Source organism: Chelon labrosus, assembly GCF_963514085.1.
Source record: "Chelon labrosus genome assembly, chromosome: 15".
NCBI lineage: Eukaryota > Metazoa > Chordata > Actinopteri > Mugiliformes > Mugilidae > Chelon > Chelon labrosus.
Genome location: NC_140348.1, coordinates 23620729 through 23637194, shown reverse-complemented (window position 1 = coordinate 23637194; position 16466 = coordinate 23620729). Strand labels below are relative to the sequence as shown.

General features: G+C 46.3%; 1 protein-coding gene across 1 annotated transcript in view; it reads left to right on the top strand.

The window, feature by feature from the left end:
- Positions 1-16466, top strand: part of inpp5a (inositol polyphosphate-5-phosphatase A) — a 147849-nt gene that overhangs the window by 106224 nt on the left and 25159 nt on the right. Inside the window, exon 9 of the mRNA XM_084562292.1 lies at positions 2816-2900. Coding sequence (XP_084418418.1) covers positions 2816-2900 — 85 coding nt within the window. The remainder of the gene's footprint in view (positions 1-2815; positions 2901-16466) is intronic.

Genomic DNA, 16466 nt, shown 5'->3' with positions numbered 1-16466 from the left:
TTTTTTTAATTATTTAATATTAAAGTGTTTTTGTGTTTGCTTCCATCAAGGAGTGTCATTGCTATGGGGTGGGGTTATCTGGTCTGGTCTAGGTGGGTGCTACATGTCTATGTAACATCCACACCAATGAATGCCAGGTCCAGAAGTTTCCCAGCAGATCATTGTATTGTCACAAGATGGTCAATGTTATTCACTTCTCCTGTCAGGGGTCACAATGTTATGGCTGATCGGTGTAGTCTGCAGTATTATCTGGGTCCCCCACCTCCTTACTCCTGTCAACTTGGCCTCATAGAGAAGAAGTGGCCGTGCTTTACGACAGCCGGCCAGACTGAGAGACCCACCACTAAGACAAGCCTCCCTCTCTCTCTTTACAGCCTCATAAATATATTGTTATCTGTGCCTGGGAAGTCCACGCTGAGATTTATCCGCACGATTAGTGGAGATAGTGAGCCAAGCATCTTGAATCATTAATTACACAAGAGCCTGCACTACAACCACCTTAATTTCCTTCCCCTTGCTCTGTAGAGGGGCCACTTTTTAAGTAGGTGATGAAGCATAGGAGTTAATTATATGTCGCTTAGGTGCATTTCTTTTTTTTTTTTTTTGAAGCCCAGGGATAGTGGTGCTGTGGTGAAGTTGTGAAGATTTGGAAGTAGTCCATGTCAGATAAATTCTACAGTCTATGAATCCTCTTATGCTAAAAATGTAGTGTATTTAGCACATTAAAATATTAGCACGGCATGTGACAGCCCGTTATGCAGCTTGAATGAATGGAAGCAGCTCAACTTAGTTTCTTAGTATCAACTGAATCCATAAACCGTCTGGGTACAGAGCCAACAAGTTTATTTCAACACAATTCAATACAAAGTGCTTAAGATGAGACGGGGAGAAGTTAAAACAAGACGGCATGAAAAGACACGTAGACTTTTAACAAGTGTAAAATGAAATATAAGATTAAAAATCAGCCAAAATAGAATAAGACGGATTAAAGTTGGACCAGGCCTCATGTTTGCCAGGAGTTTGTTTCAGACATGTGACAAATAAAAACTAAATGCTGCTTCTCTGTGTTTTAGTTTTAATATCTGCAGACTTGTTTTCCTGATGATCAGAGAGGTCCGGACAGGTCACAGCGTAGCACCAAATCAGAAATAGATCTGGCCCTAAACCAGCCCTCTCTGAAGGAAAAAGGCTCGGAGCTGGCTCGCTCTCCCTTTGATCAGTTCGGCAAAGTGAATTTCCTTTGCCATCAAAGCAGATAATCAAAGGAAATGATGGAGATTTATTAATTTAATTGTGGTGTCAGCTGAGAATTAACAGTTTGAACCGAGAGCGTGTTTACCCCGACCGCTAGCACGGATTCAGAGGCGCACCGCAAACAAGACGAGGTAAACTTAATTTTGTGAAGGTATGACCTGTTTTTATGTCAGGACACCGATCAGGCATAACATTATGACCACCTTCCTAATACTGTGTAGGTCTCCGTTGTGGCCTCCGAAACATTTGTGACTCATCAGAGAATGGACATGGGCCTTCTGAGGGTGTCCTGTGGTGTTTGGCAACAGAATGTTGTTAGTGGGGGGGCCTTTGAGGGGAGGGGCCTCTGTGGATCATCCCACAGATACTTGATCAGTTTGGGATCTAGTGAATTTGGAGGCCAGGTCAACAACATGTGGTGTTCTTCTTAGTTTTTGAGTTGTTCCTAAAGTTGTTTTGAGTTATTTTTGTGTCATTTCTGTAGGGTGGGGGGTACCTGGCCTGGTCTAGGTGGGTGCTACATGCCTAAGTAACATGCCTAAGTAACACCGAAAAGGCATAACATTATGACCACCTTCCTAATACTCTGTAGGTCTCCGTTGTGGCCTCCGAAACAGTTGTGACTCATCAGAGAATGGACATGGGCCTTCTAAGGGTGTCCTCTGGTGTCTGGCAACACAATGTTGTTAGTGGGGGTCTTTGAGGGGAGGGGCCTATGTGGATTATCCCACAGATACTTGATCAGTTTGGGATCTAGTGAATTTGGAGGCCAGGTCAACAACATGTGGTGTTCTTCTTAGTTTTTGAGTTGTTCCTAAAGTTGTTTTGAGTTGTTTTTGTGTCATTTCTGTTTTTTTTTTGGGGGGGGCGGGGTACCTGGTCTGGTCTGGTCTAGGTGGGTGCTACATGTCTGAGTAACATCCACATGAATGAATGAATGCCAGGTCCAAATGTTTCCCAGCAGAACACTGAATTATCACAAGATGGTCGATGTTATTCACTTCTCCTCTGTCAGTGGTCATAATGTTGTGGCTGGTCGGTTTGAACAAATACATATATACCTGCATGGGTTTTAAATCACTCACTATGTGCATTTGTTTTCATTACTTATACCCTCCTCACCTGGAAGCCCAGAAAAGTCCTCGTTAAAATAATAAATTATGTGAATTCCACATCACACGTTTCTAAAGTTTTCTGTATTTTCCTCATTCTTCCATCCATATCCCGTCTGCTGTGTGATAAATCATGAATACCCTTGAGCTAATGCAAAGACAAACATTGTGTCAGATTACAAAAAATGCATTTAAAAAGCTTTTTTTTAAAAAAAATAAAAAATAATCAGCGTCCTTGCTCCTTCAAGGTGAAACCCTTTCCAAACAAAGTGTTGAGACCACAAGGTGGTGCTGTGGCCCTCGTCAACTAAATACCCCGAGGTCAGGGGGGAACTGTCAGATGGCAGCTTGAAGACTCCCTGACAGCTAATGATGACGACGACCGTCAAAATGGCGTTTTTTTTCCTGCCGCTAACTCTGCATTAATGTGGCTTGTAATGTTTTTGCAGGATCACGGACCAGAGGTTTGAGAAGTTGCCATATTTTATCTTCGGGGACTTTAACTTCAGGTTGGACGCGAAGCAGGTTATTGAGGTGAGTGTTTTTGTGTTAAAAAAAAAAATTGATAATTCCAGTCTAATTGTACAGATCATTTGTGTGTTATTGGGGAAATAAAAGCAAGGCCGTATACGATGTGCATATGTGGTTAAGTGCCGTCTAATTCATGATAATATAAAGTGAGTATGTGCTTGTATATACAGTATATGAGAGCAACTGCAATATAGTAAAAGTGGTTTTAGTAGCCCACTGTCTCTTTAGAGTTATGACTCATTAAACGCTTCACTGTGGCTGCCCCAGCTGTGTTTGCCAACTGAGCCTCCAAGTGCATTGTTATGTTATAGCGCCATTCATCCCTCTTTCTCTCTGCCTTCCTCTCCTGCTCCCTCCCCTCTTTCTTCCTCCTTCCCCCTCTTTTTTTTGGTGCAAATGAAGCCAGTGAGAGCTAAGGTAGTGCAGTCATTGGGCATTCTCCACAAGGAGATTGTGTTTGTGTGTGTGGGGTGGGGGGTGAGGGGGTTAGTAGTCATAAAAGGCTACTGCAGACAGTGATGTCCTATGATAACAGAGTGGGAGAGACACTTGTTGGTCTATCCTCTCCCTCCTCCCCGGCACAATGGTCCTCGAATCAGTGGGCCTGTTCAAGGTGTGGGCATTGTTCATTTCAACCGGAGCCCCATTCAGGGGAGAGGGAAGAGGAGGGAAGGCTTTATGAATGGAGGGCTCAAATGCTCAAATGACTTAGGAAGGACTTGACTCTGTGTGCCACACCAGGAGAAGCCTTCTTTTGTAGCTTAGTCGTCGTTCGGCCACAAGGGGAGCAAGCAGATCGCCGTCTCCTCTGAGTGGGATGGGCATCACATGTTTTCACTCAGAAAATCTATCGGGGGCATTGATTAATTGCCTCAAAGTTTGCGCAGTACATTTGATTTCGGCGCTGTAATTGGGTCACATTAAGCCGCCCCGGGTCATGTGAACGTGCGTTGCTTTGGAGATAATAAATACAAGTACAGAATCCACAACAGCAGATGTGCAAACACTGAGGCCATTCAGAAGTCGGCCGCTGCAATTAAATGTCACCTGGGACACATTTAGGTTGCCACACTGATATCGTATCAGCGAATAGACCGCGTTATATCTTATCGGCGCTGCCGTTATCAAAATACACGGCGATGTTCTCATTAAAAAAACAGCATTTTCAACACTAATAATGATTTTATTAACGCTGGAAACGCGGGTGCGTGGAGCTGAAAGGAAAGCGTCCAGTAAGAGGCGGTCGGATGTGATGCTTCTCGTGTTTTTTTGCTGCTACTCTGTGGTGGGTAAGCTCCCGCCATCTCCGTGTCCCTACCACTCTGAAATGCTGTTTGAGTGCAGCGGGGGTCGCGACCCCTTTTCCAGGGATGTGTTAGTCTTACATCTGCGTGTCTCCATCTCCGCCGACTCTCCCCTTCCGCACGGCTCCTTTCTTATGCACCTTGGCCCCCATTCACTTACACATTCACATCGAGGGCGAATACACACACAAACACGCACACATAAACCAATTTGTTAGGCCAAATGAGTCTGATTGATTCCCCTGTTTAAAGGGGTGTGGCGGCAATGCAGGGGGGCAATTTCAGACTTCCCCTTCAGGAAGTCAGGGCTCCGGGCTAAAGCATAAACCACACACACTCACCTAGATGTTTACCTCCGGCTTAATAACGGTTCCTTAAATGCACACCGGCCGTTTAATGGGGGGGGGGACTACAGAAAAGCCCGGTGATGTCATCCGTGTGAAATGTGTAATTGAACGGGCCGCCCCGCTTCGTGTGTAAACCCGTCCCGCGCGGGCGGCGGTCGACCTGTCTGATTTAACAGCGACCCGCGTGTTAGCGGCAGAAGAGATCTCTGATGTCACCAGTAAACAAATGGGTTGCAACCTTGGCGCGGGGAGTAACTCACAGCCGGGAGGCCGTTTTAAGCCCTTTAATGACAATTAATGTCAGCAGGACAATTAGTGCACATCTACTGAAGTGCTTAACTGTAGATGGGCCGGTGGTGGATCGATCGTCCATACTTACCCAAAGATTGATTCAGACACGGAGAGGCCGGCTCGCTTTCTCACTGTTCTCTCTATTCCCTACCCTCGTTCGGTCAAAAGAAATGGAGCCATGCAAATGAATACAAAATTTAACTACTTGCCTTCTTTTTGATTTGTTCAGCTGCAGGGACTGCTCTAAAGCACCCATGGGGGGCTCCTTAGGCCTCACTTTAAGAACCACTGGATCAGAAAATACTCCAGTACATTTCTCTACAGCTGCACGCTACACCACTTCCCTTCTTCTCTGTCTCTGGTCTATTGTGGGTGACTAGACTGTGGACAACCACTAACCACTCCCATGTCACCCATCCTGCCTTGTGGGAGGGTGGATGGGACAGGGGGGTATTTTAGGATGCGTCCGTGTGCGCATAGAAAAGGAGGTGGGTTCGGAAAGGGAGTGGGTTTGTTATTGTCACAGGGCGAATTCCAGGTGGCAAATTCCTGGCATGTTTGCGCGGCAGGATCAGTAACCAAAGGTCCGCGGCCGCCCCCCTTCTACCCAGCCCGGGCAACCCCATTAATTGTGTCTGACAGAGGGAATTGGTTTCAATTGACCCCCATTCAGCGGGCCTTTGACTGGCAGACAAAAGACACAGCCACGTGGAGACTAATGCTAGGGCTGAGCAGCCTGGAGGTGGTCCAGTCCCCAGCAACCTCCTCTCTCCTCTCCCATGGGTCTGATCATGCTAGGGCTTGATCATGCTTTGCACCAGTGCCGATAAAACGGGACACCACAAAGGAAGGCTTTGTCGATTTTGTCCGAGGAATCATACGCACAATACTTCACAGTCCTCTTGTCGATGTGTGATTTCTTTTTATCAGGCGGACTAAAAAGATGACGCACACGCCGCTGCAGAACCGGCACAGCAATTCATTTAGACCTTAACTTGTTGCACCTGAAACCTCTCAGGATTTCATCGAATTTCCACAGATATTTCTTAGTCGGTCGGCGCCAAACCAGTAGAGCTTGTTTATTCTGGATCCGTGCATACGATTCTCATGAAATTGCTAATAAAATTACCAAACTCAGCAATTTCGGAGTTGGATTGAGATGTGAACGGTGCAAATTTTGTTTAACAGGAGATTCAATGGGCCGCCTCTTTATTTGGTCACCTTATAAAGTTGCTGGGCCTGAAGCTGCACCCGGTGGCAGATGCACACCTTGCATGATAGCTCTGCCGCCAGTGAGCGAATGAGAAACACTGGAAAGCACATAACCATTACCATAACCATTGCGGCGTCTTGATTTTTCCAACCAACCGTCTGTTTTTCAAACCTAAAACTCAAACTGTTACCACTAAGGCACCTGATAAGCCTTTCTCTAGTTCAGTCTTAAGGATATTTTAAGCATTGTGATGGGGCAGGAATGTGTATATATCTATATATATGTGTGTGTGTGTGTAGCTAGAGGTGATCAGTGTTTCAGTTGGAGGTGGCACTATCGGTCGTAAATCCTGCCCGAGGTGACGACCGATTTAAAGATTAGTCACGACCAAACCACTTGTCACTGCCGATATTCATCATGTTTGACACGACACGATATTTTAACCTCTTTTAAAAGTCTCGTGTTGAGCCATTCAAACCACTGCTGAGAAGCGTCAGCTCCCAAGGTAGAGTCTTGAGTCAGGAGGCCATGTCGCCCACCCCTTGTTGACCCATTCATAACCTACTGCAAACACAGTCTTGGTCCCGTGGCTTTATTTGGAACGTGGTGAAAGGTGTACGTATCGTGGTGTGTCCCAGAGTGTGTGTGTGTGTGTGTGTGTGTGTGTGTCTGGAGGTGGCCTGTGGCCGTGAATCAGCTGTGTCGATGACAGGCTCAGGGCTCTGTGCCTGGACTCCTAGTATATTTAAAATCCCTCCTAATTAAACTTAATAGAATGTAAATTTAATATCCGCAGAGATATGTGCGCCGCTGGCCGGCCTGCTCCAATTTAAGGATTGATAGAGGCCAGCGGGAAGGTTAATTGCTGACTTGATCTACTGTCCCCGTGACATGGTGTGGGGCTGTTTTAATTGGGCCTGATCTGCTGCTACATGGACAGATTTCATTAGACTAGCTGGCCTCTCTCTCTCTCTCTCCCCCATAGAGTGAGGGAAAGAGACTCGGGTTTGCACCCCCTGTAGGCGTCTGCAGGAAGTGCAGAGGTTCCCAACCGGGCATCAATCTTCCTTCCTTTGTCCTGTGTCCTTTCTCTCGCTTGAGCAGCATGAAATTAAAGGTGGGGCCCTAGACTATCACCACTTCTAATGAATGCTGCAAAATGCCTTGTAATGACAGATCAGCATGATAGATCATTAATTTTTCACAATGCACACGCCCCTGAGGCTGAAGACAATTGAAAAATAAGACGATTTGATCGTGAACGCCACATTTGTTTTTACTGCAACATGCATGTGCAAGTACTAGAAGCACCGTACCGTAAAAAAAATACACAATCATACTATACGTGACGACATTTAAATCACGTTAAACGCGTCGTCCGCTCACGTTGGAAGCCGACAACAGCTCATCAGGTAGCTGATGGCCGTCGTCCCGGCTGCTGAACCCAGTCTCTATAAACATTTTTGCGACGGTAAAAAGGCGACGCATCCTTTCCCCCTCTTAGCCCGTCTTTGACTAGCGTGTGTGTTTCTGGCCGGCTATAAATCAAAAGGCGGCCGGCGTAATTAAGTGTACACTACATTAGTCAGGCTAATTAATTTTTGGGGCCATCCATCCATTAACCAGCGGGCCAGCACTGATTGGGCCTCTGTTCTGTGGGACCCCTGACACCGGGGACTGCGACCCTCCTTGGCTGCCCTCTGCTTCCCAGATACACCCATGTGTATTTCCACTCGGAGACGCAGACATACACGCATTTGTATTTTGACTAGAGAGGAAGCTTATTACAGTAAAAGTGAGTGCCGTAGCTTAGCTCTGCATACTTAGAGGAGGCACCGTAGCTTTGCATTTGACTATTTTATTGTTGAGTCAAACTGTATTGCCAAATCTCTTATGTGCTTTATGGTAGCCTACTAAATCAATATACTTTTCTGTGAAAGACAACCCACCTATTACTGTCCTAATTGTCCTGATGCAGTGAACAGCAGCCATTTACCGCAGAATGCAAGTCAAAACAGATCTATTAGCGCCTACTGTTTGACCCACGCCTGTTTATGGCCTCGCAGGTGAAGCCTGTGGTGATATTTCCTTACAATACAATAAAGACGTATTATCTGGCTAGAAGAGTCCAATCTATCACAATGAGGACCCATTATATCACCGATAACCCATCTGGATATAGAGCGAGACAATTCCCTCTAGACAACAGCGCCTGTTCTCCCTCTCTCTCTCTCCCTCTCTCTCTCTTCTCTGTTTGCTTTCGATGCTAATGAATACAGCGCCGAAGACACAGAGGAAAAAGGAGTTCAGCTATGAGGGCGTAACTTGAGCGATGCAGCTTTGATGGGAGCGCTGTCCATATAATTAAAACGCTGGCAAATGAAGAACAAGCAGTGGCTTCTGTTGGTCCTGCTCATTAACAACAGGCCGTTTGAGCCTGGCGCCAGCCATGCTATTGCCATTGTGTACTTGGAAGAGGGACGGGTGAGGGGGGTGGGGGTGGGGGCGGTGGGGGGAGTTGCTCTGTGACTGGCAGCTGGGAACACCATGCCAACGGTGGGATGGCGTGACAAACCAAGCCAAGGATGAGCGCAGAGCCTGGCACTAACAGGGCCTGGGAGGGCGCGTTGCCCTGTAGGCCCCTGGGGTCGGTCCCTGCCAGGGATGTAACCTGAGTTACCCCTCGGTCCCTCACTTCTGCCGTCTTCTCCAGCTGGAGCCGTTTTCTGAGATGTCTCATTTTACTCCAAACTTAAATCCTGTTAACCAGACGTTTGACAGCGAAGGCTCTCTGCGTCGTTGGTGTCATTGATGTTTTGGAGATGTATTTTGGGAGATTACATCCAAACTGTTTGGATTTTGTTTGGTTTGCTGCAGAAAGTCTATAATAATGGCATAGCAAACAAAACATCGTAAAACTTTATATAGATTTTATGTTTATTGCTTCTGAACCAGAGAGCTGCTAAACTGTGTTTCATGTTTTTTTTTTTTACTGGACAATGACAATAAAAACTATAAAACTTCTTATTCTTATTTCAAAATACTCCTAAATACTCTCCAGTTCCTGCATTTACTCGCTCATTTAGCATTTATTTTACTATATATTGGCCTGCAATCTTTCCATTATGTTCCCTCCTTACACCGGCTATCCAATCATGTCTCCTAAATTTAACAGCTTTAATAATCAGTTAAACTCGTGATTATTAGCGTTTTTTTAACACATATAGATATCACAACTCCTCAAAGCCCCAGGTGGCAACTTTAATTGCTTGTTTTGTGCAACCAAACATTGCTTAATACCCTAAGATATTCGGCTGACGTGTGAAAATCTTAAATTATTTATTTGTTCATTCAATTTTGCCTAAAAATAACAATTAATCTATATGTTGGAATTAGATCCAGTCATATTTAAATGGCTTTTAAAAGAACAAGGAAACACAAAAAGAAAAAGTCACGTTCCGTCTCTGTCAGAGAGCTCCACTCTTAAGAAAGTACACTTGATCAAATTGTTTTCTGTAAAGCAGATTACCTGCAGTATGTTAGCCAGAGCCCCCCTTTCCTTTTTTCTTTTTCTTTTCTGTTTTTCAAACGCAACAAGGAAAGGCCCACCGTGACACGATTCAAATCCCTCTGAGACGGCGATCTCTGGAAGAGCCCCAGACAAAAACCTTTGTGAAATCTTTTATCTAACTCAGTTTAAACTATTTACAGCTAATTTAAAATTATGGAGATTTATTGTGGACTTCTGTTGCGCCGCGGCAGCGACGATGCCGTTGGCAAGTGTTATGCAAACAATATAAATATTTCAAATCTGTTTAGTTATTAGATCTGATCTGTCTCTGAATTCAGGGCGGTTCAATCTATGTCTTCTTTATTCAATCCGCCCCTGTTTTCTAATAAATGTAATATGCCTATAAATCATGAATAATCAACTTTGGCTTCCAGCTCTGTCCTTATTATTTTTGGCTTTATTGATGGTTTTGTCTGTTCTGTTAGTCAGAATGGACCCCGGCCTTGAAATCGCAGCGGCAGCTAACAGTGACGCTATTATTTAGTCCAGATGAAATGCGGCATAAACTGTGAAGGATAAGGGATCTCTTTGTGCCTGGTACATAGTGTCCGGCTTGTATGATGTCAGTCTATTTTTGACTAATGCAGTCCTCAGCCTTTGTAAAGCAGGGCACAATAATTGTTTTTCCTCTCTCTGTGAAGGATGGACGGTTGCCTAGATCACGCATGTCGTCTCTGGGGGTCGTGCGCAAACATGCACGGGCGCACACCGCCGCCGCCGCCGCCGCAGCTATTTATTTCCGGCGTTTTAATCGTCGCGGCTGCGGATAATGCATATGCAAAGGAGCAGTCTGTGTGAGAATGGCGGAATTCGGGGCCTGCTCAACAAGCCGGTCACAGCTCCCATTCAGACGGGGGACACAGTTTAACTGGAGGTGATTGTTTGCTTGGGGGAAACTTAAAAAAAAAAGGATGAGCGATGGTAAAATGTTCCGGTGTTGTTCGGGGGAAGCTGCCGGGGTAATTTAAACAACTCTGGACGGCGGCTTTCCCAACGAGAATCTCTCCTGTCAGCTCCAGAGTGATGTTGCTGCAGAATGGCTCATTGTGTCACAGCTGTAAACCCCCGGCGTTGGCACCGTCGGCTTTTAAACAACTCTGCCCGCTGACATTAAAAGTCACCGGGCTCGTTCACGTCCGCGCACAAATATCCCATCATATTTAAGAGGTCCCATTAAGGGCCACATTGAGAATTCATGGGCCCTTTCTCTCGGCCCCTCTTGTGTGATTTATCTGCGACGGCCATATTGCCGGGCCCTTTCAGAAGGAGTGGCTCCGGTTTTTGTCTTAGAGGAGGCCCAAAACAATGCATTTCAGGCCCATTTCTCTGACAGGGCCTCCTCTTTCAGGGGCCAGTGAGAGCCGGGGCTGGCCTAACATCTGTTTGTGTCCAGAGCCAGGCGGGACCGGAGCACAGCGTGCCTCGGTGGCCCCCTTCTCCTCTCCCTGGGGGTCTTTGTTCCCGATTTCATGCTATCAGAGCGGCAGCATGTTTTCCTGCGCGGAGCTGTCAGGGGCATAAAGGGCCCTGAGTGGGGTCACATCAAGAGGGATGGGCATGAAAAATTGGTAAAATGTATCACAAAGCCCACCCACTAGATGGTTGCCTAGCGCCCTGCGGTGGGGTATCGGGACCCCTCCTCCCCCACGTACCTTCCCTTTCCCCCCCTACTCTTTGCTAGGCTGAATTACACCTCTCTCTCTCTCTCTCACCCTGGCGGACAAGCACATCATTTAGATGAAATGGTGCAAACAAATTAAAGGGTGGTGCTCCAAATGAATCAATGTTCTTTGTGTGCCGGTGGGGTTTTGTGCCTCATCTGGGCCTCGCAGCGCACTCTGGAGGAAAGAAAACCGGTCACCTACGCGCCCGAAAAGAGCCATGAGCTGCCCCGCGCCGCTACAGACGCACAAAAATAAAACGCCTGTCTCGTAATACAGCTGCAGAAAAAAATTTAATGCTCACAAAACGAATTTTAATCTATTTCTACTGCATGAAAGAGTCTTTTTTTTTTGTATTTATAAGGCGTTCTTGTGTAACCTTTCCTTTCAGAGGGTGCAAAATTAGATTTTCATTAATTGTTTGGACCTGATTTTATTGAATACCGGAGTAATGAACTCAACATACTCTGCATCCTTATTGGACCATCACTAATCACCAATCACCGATTGGGTCTCGGATATTCTGTAATTGACTCAGCAGCAACAAATTACCCCGCTGTCTGTTTCCTTTAATTGATTCCCAGTTAGAGCCACGGTGGAATGGGTAAATTAAATGAGAGTGCAGTGTTTTCAGGTGCTTAGTAAGTGTTTATGCTCTATCAATAGCACCGCTGTTGGCTATATTTAAATGTGCCACAATGATTGCTTCGCGGCTGCTTGTGGATTTGTTTTCTCATTAACGGGATAAATGCTTTCTCTGAGGAGTCCGAGGCGTTAAAAAGAAACCGTGAATGGGCCCGCGCTGCTGCCGGCCTCCGGATCACAAAGCTCCCCCCTTTTTTTTTTTTTTTTTTTTCGGGGAGGCATAACAACTGCCTCTAACAACATTCAAATGAATAGCTATTGAGCAATTTAAGCATGCACCGGCCTTATTGAGAGGTTAAGAGAAGCCGGTGCGTTAAACAGCCTTGCGGACATCTGCCGCGGTTGGTTTCAAAGTGCTGACTAAAAGTGGTAGGGGAGGTTTTTCAGATTAAATCTCTCATTAGGTTTTCTTTGTACAGGTGGCAGTAATGTGTCAAGAGCCCGGCCTGAGACAATGTCCTCCTCTTACTGGGACTAATATGCCTCAGGAGAGCCCACCCTCCTTTTACTGCCGCTACTTTACACAGAGACACGGTCACAATGAAGCATCTGGTGGCCTTTTCCTGTGTGGAAAGCTCTTTTTTTTTTTCCTCCACGGCCATTGTGTCTGCTGCTTGTGTGCGTGTGTGAGAGAAAGAAACAGGGAGATCAGGTGGCTTAGGACATTTCTTGCGGATCAAACTGTCTTTGTCTGCGACGTTTAAGTTACTGTGCGTTTCCCTTAGTTTGAAACTTTACTTTTAAACGGTGATAACGTCCGCATAATTGCTCCCGGCTCCGGCTGTGAGCTTAGGTGGGTGGGCAAGATGGTGCTTTTTGCTCGTGCATGTGTGTGTGTGTGTAACCCCCCAGTAGTGGGAGGTCACAGGGGTCAAAGTGATGAATTTTTATAGGCCTGTTCCCTGTGTTTCAGCCCTGTCCCTTTCTCTGCGCGCTGCACTGCCTCTCAAAGACAACCATGCAGGGCAATTTGTCCTGCGGGGCCCTGCAGAATGGGCCAGCAGAGAAGTTAAATACCAGGGGGGAACACACACACACACACACACACACACACACACACAAAACATACACATGCATTGGGTTTCTCTTTCGCATGCACACACACCCCTCCGTCCTGTTGTCTTGAATGATTTGTGGCCTGTCCATTATCCATTCCGAGGGGACAAATGCTTTTGGCCGGTTTCTAGAGGTAAAGCAAGAATGGCAGCCCTCAATGCGCGCCATTGTTTTTAGAGAAGTTTCCCAGATGTTATAATGCGCAAGATAAATAGGGCGCATTATCGCTACCTCGCACGCCCCTCTTACCTCTCCGAGTTTTTTTTTTTGTTTTTTTTATTTCGGCGAGGGCGTGGCAGGTTGGGAGACCTCCTACGACGCACACACTGCCGCCGGCCCCCCGGACGTCACCTCTCTCAGGGCTCGACGAGTTCATGGGAAGGGGTGAGAGTTTGCGTCGCTTGCTCTTAAGGGGGAAACACAGGCCAGGTTTACTGGGGTCAGCTGCTGACCAGCGGGTCACACACTGACTAACTTTGCGGGTGATAATGTGTCCACCCTCACCTCTCTCCGTCATGCTGAATCCCCATCCCGCTGTGTGTGTGTGTGTGTCAATGATGAATCCACAGTGTTTGGAGGCATTAAATTAGCCGGCCACAGGGAGAGAGGAGTGGATAACTCTGGCTTGTGTCCAGTCGGATGAGGTGGGGAGGGTCACAGCTGATTTACTGGCTCTCCCGTGCAGTAGCTGGCAGGAGAGCGGGAGCCCGAATTTGTTGTTGCCTGATCTGGATGCCCCCTTCTCCCCCTGTTCGGGTAGATGTCGCAATCACGCACGCGGGGACGGGCGTGATGAACGGCGGCGAGCGGGATAAAAGCGATGGGAGTGCTCGCGCCGAACCTGCCAGCCGCCCCGCTGGCACACCTTAACTCCGGCTGGCAGCTCCGCTTTGCGTGGCAGCGGGGAAAATTATGGCGTGTTCTGACAATGCCGCTGCCCCCGCTGACACAGAGGGGAGCCCCTGTCCCCCCCCCCCCCTCCCCTGCCTCAAGTAATGAAGAATGAATAGTTAGCTCATTGTCCGGCCATGCTCTGTCTCTCTCTCCCTCTCTCTCTGCCTAATTGAAGTATAATCACCGGGTTCTAAATGCGCTCGATGGATTATTATATCGATGGAATGACAGTTTAGTGAGTAGTGTGAGTCATTGGGGTGAGGGAAGGTGGGATATAAAAGCCAGAAGGGGTGGGATGAGTTGTGCATTGGCTGAGGGCCTTGGTAAGTCGCAAACTTCAGCTGCTTAGGCGGCAGATTGTGGTTCTTACCGTTGTCTTCTGGCTGCTCTACAAGTATGCACACAACATATTAGGGATGCACCGAAAATCTTCCGAAAATTGCTGAGGTTGTTGCTTGCATCATCAGAACATCCTGTTTCGGCCCTGTTGTTTCGGCCCTGTTGTTTCGGCGATAAATTTTCAGCCGAAAATGGGCCGAAAGTGTATTTTCGGTTTTCGGACGAATATTTTCGGTGCATCCCTACACCATATACGTAAAGTATATAGTTAACAGCTCATTAGCAAGGTTATTATCGTTAACGAAAACGAACGAAATAACGAAAACTAAAACTGAAAAAACAACTTCTTTAACTGAAATAAATAAAAACGAAAATTTAAAGAAAAAAAACGATAACTTACTAGAAAACTAACTAAGACAAACTGAAATTATTGATAAAATTCCCTTCGTTTTCGTTTCTGTCAATTTAATTATAAACCTCAATTGTTTGGATTCATATGATCGATTCATTCCGCTCTGGCAGTTTTACGCCAGCTGGCAGCAGCAGCACCTTACTGCACCTCACGGTCCGTGACGTCACCTGGCAGCACCGTGGCGGTTGCAGCAAAAGCTGGGAGAAAGCGGCAAAGCCCTGTACGGGACTTTTTTGAATACAACAACGAGAAAGATAAAAGCAAGTGTCTTGTAGTGGAAACAGACTGACAAAATATGTGGCTTGCTTCTCAAGGGGAGAAACTCCACGAATCTCAAAGTCCGTTTAAGAAGCTCGCAAAAGGCGGCTAATGGATTAAAGGAGTAGTTCACCCAAAAATAAAAAGTCAGTCATTATTAACTCACCCTCATTTTATTATACAATACTCACCCTGACCTTTTTGAATCCTGCACCTGACAAATAACCCAAAGTATGAAAAAAACTATAACTAATAAAAACTAAACTAAAACTAAGCATTTTTGGAAATATAAAAACTAATAAAAACTAGCAAACCCACATTAAATACTAATTAAAACTAACTGAATTAGAGAAATAAAACTAAACTAAAATGAAAAATCCAAAACTATTATAACCTTGCTCATTCGATGGTAAATTAAACAGGATATCATGTGCAGTAGTGGAGTTCTCATCATCATTAACTTGCTTTGCAATATTTACATAGATGGAGTCAGTGAGAGTCACCAGAGAAGGTGTTTCCAATTTACTTTCAGCCCTTTCCAGTTTAATTTAATTAAATGTTCATTACTTTGTGTGGACTTCCCATTAGTGGTTTTGTTTTCCAATTGTTGACTCGTGAAAGCTGCCTCTTGTTTGATATGCATTGTCAGGGATGCCTCGGTGTTGTGTGTGTGCGTGGGTTCCTTAGTGTTTTAAGTCGACCACAGTGGATCCATCTGTTGGACAGAAGGCTTGACTGTGTGTGTGTGTGTGTGTCTTTGGTCTTTGGTCTTTGAAGTGGGACAGATTGCTTTAACCTCTCCTCTAAGGAGAGCAGCTGGAATAGAGAGCTCCTTTAAACAGCCGCTTCCTCCTTCGACAGTCATGAGATTATCTTCTATTGATGCACAAAAAAAAAAAAAAAAAGCAGCTCCTTCCCTCAGCAACCTCTCATCCTCCCCACCCCCGTCCCTTCCCCGGCCTCCGTCCCTTCTACAAACACTCGGTGCTGACCTGTGACCCATAATGCAGAGATGTAATGCCAAGTCACTTTGCGGGATCAGCCTAAACAGGACACAGGAGTGAAGACATCTCTACTGTCCTCTGGACCACAGCTGCGTCCTGCAGCAGCTGTCCGTTAATATTCCACCGTCGCCCTATGCTCCTCTCTTTCTCACAGACTTAATTGGCGTGTATCAAATAAGAAGCCAGTTGCAGGCACATGGATTACGGTAATGTCATTTAGGGTGGTCAGCGAGGCCACGTCTACGTGTAATGAGCTTAGGGAGCTGCAACTTTGAAGGGTTGTATCTGTCCCGAGATTCTGCAGCAGCACCTGGTTGGAAGGAAGGACACATCGTTGCACTGATATGGTCTTAAGTGACAGCATGGGGTTCTCATTTGCCCCCATCTCAGCGCTCGGTGCGCAGATCTTATGACAGACGCAGCGGGATGAGCTGGGGGGCCGAGGGCTGGAGGGGCTGGATGTTTTTCAGCGACGGGAGGAGAGCTGTGATCAATCGGGTGCAATCAGCCGCCACCAACTGCACTGACACAATGATTGGTCGGTCAATGAACACATGAGCGGATCAATCGTTCG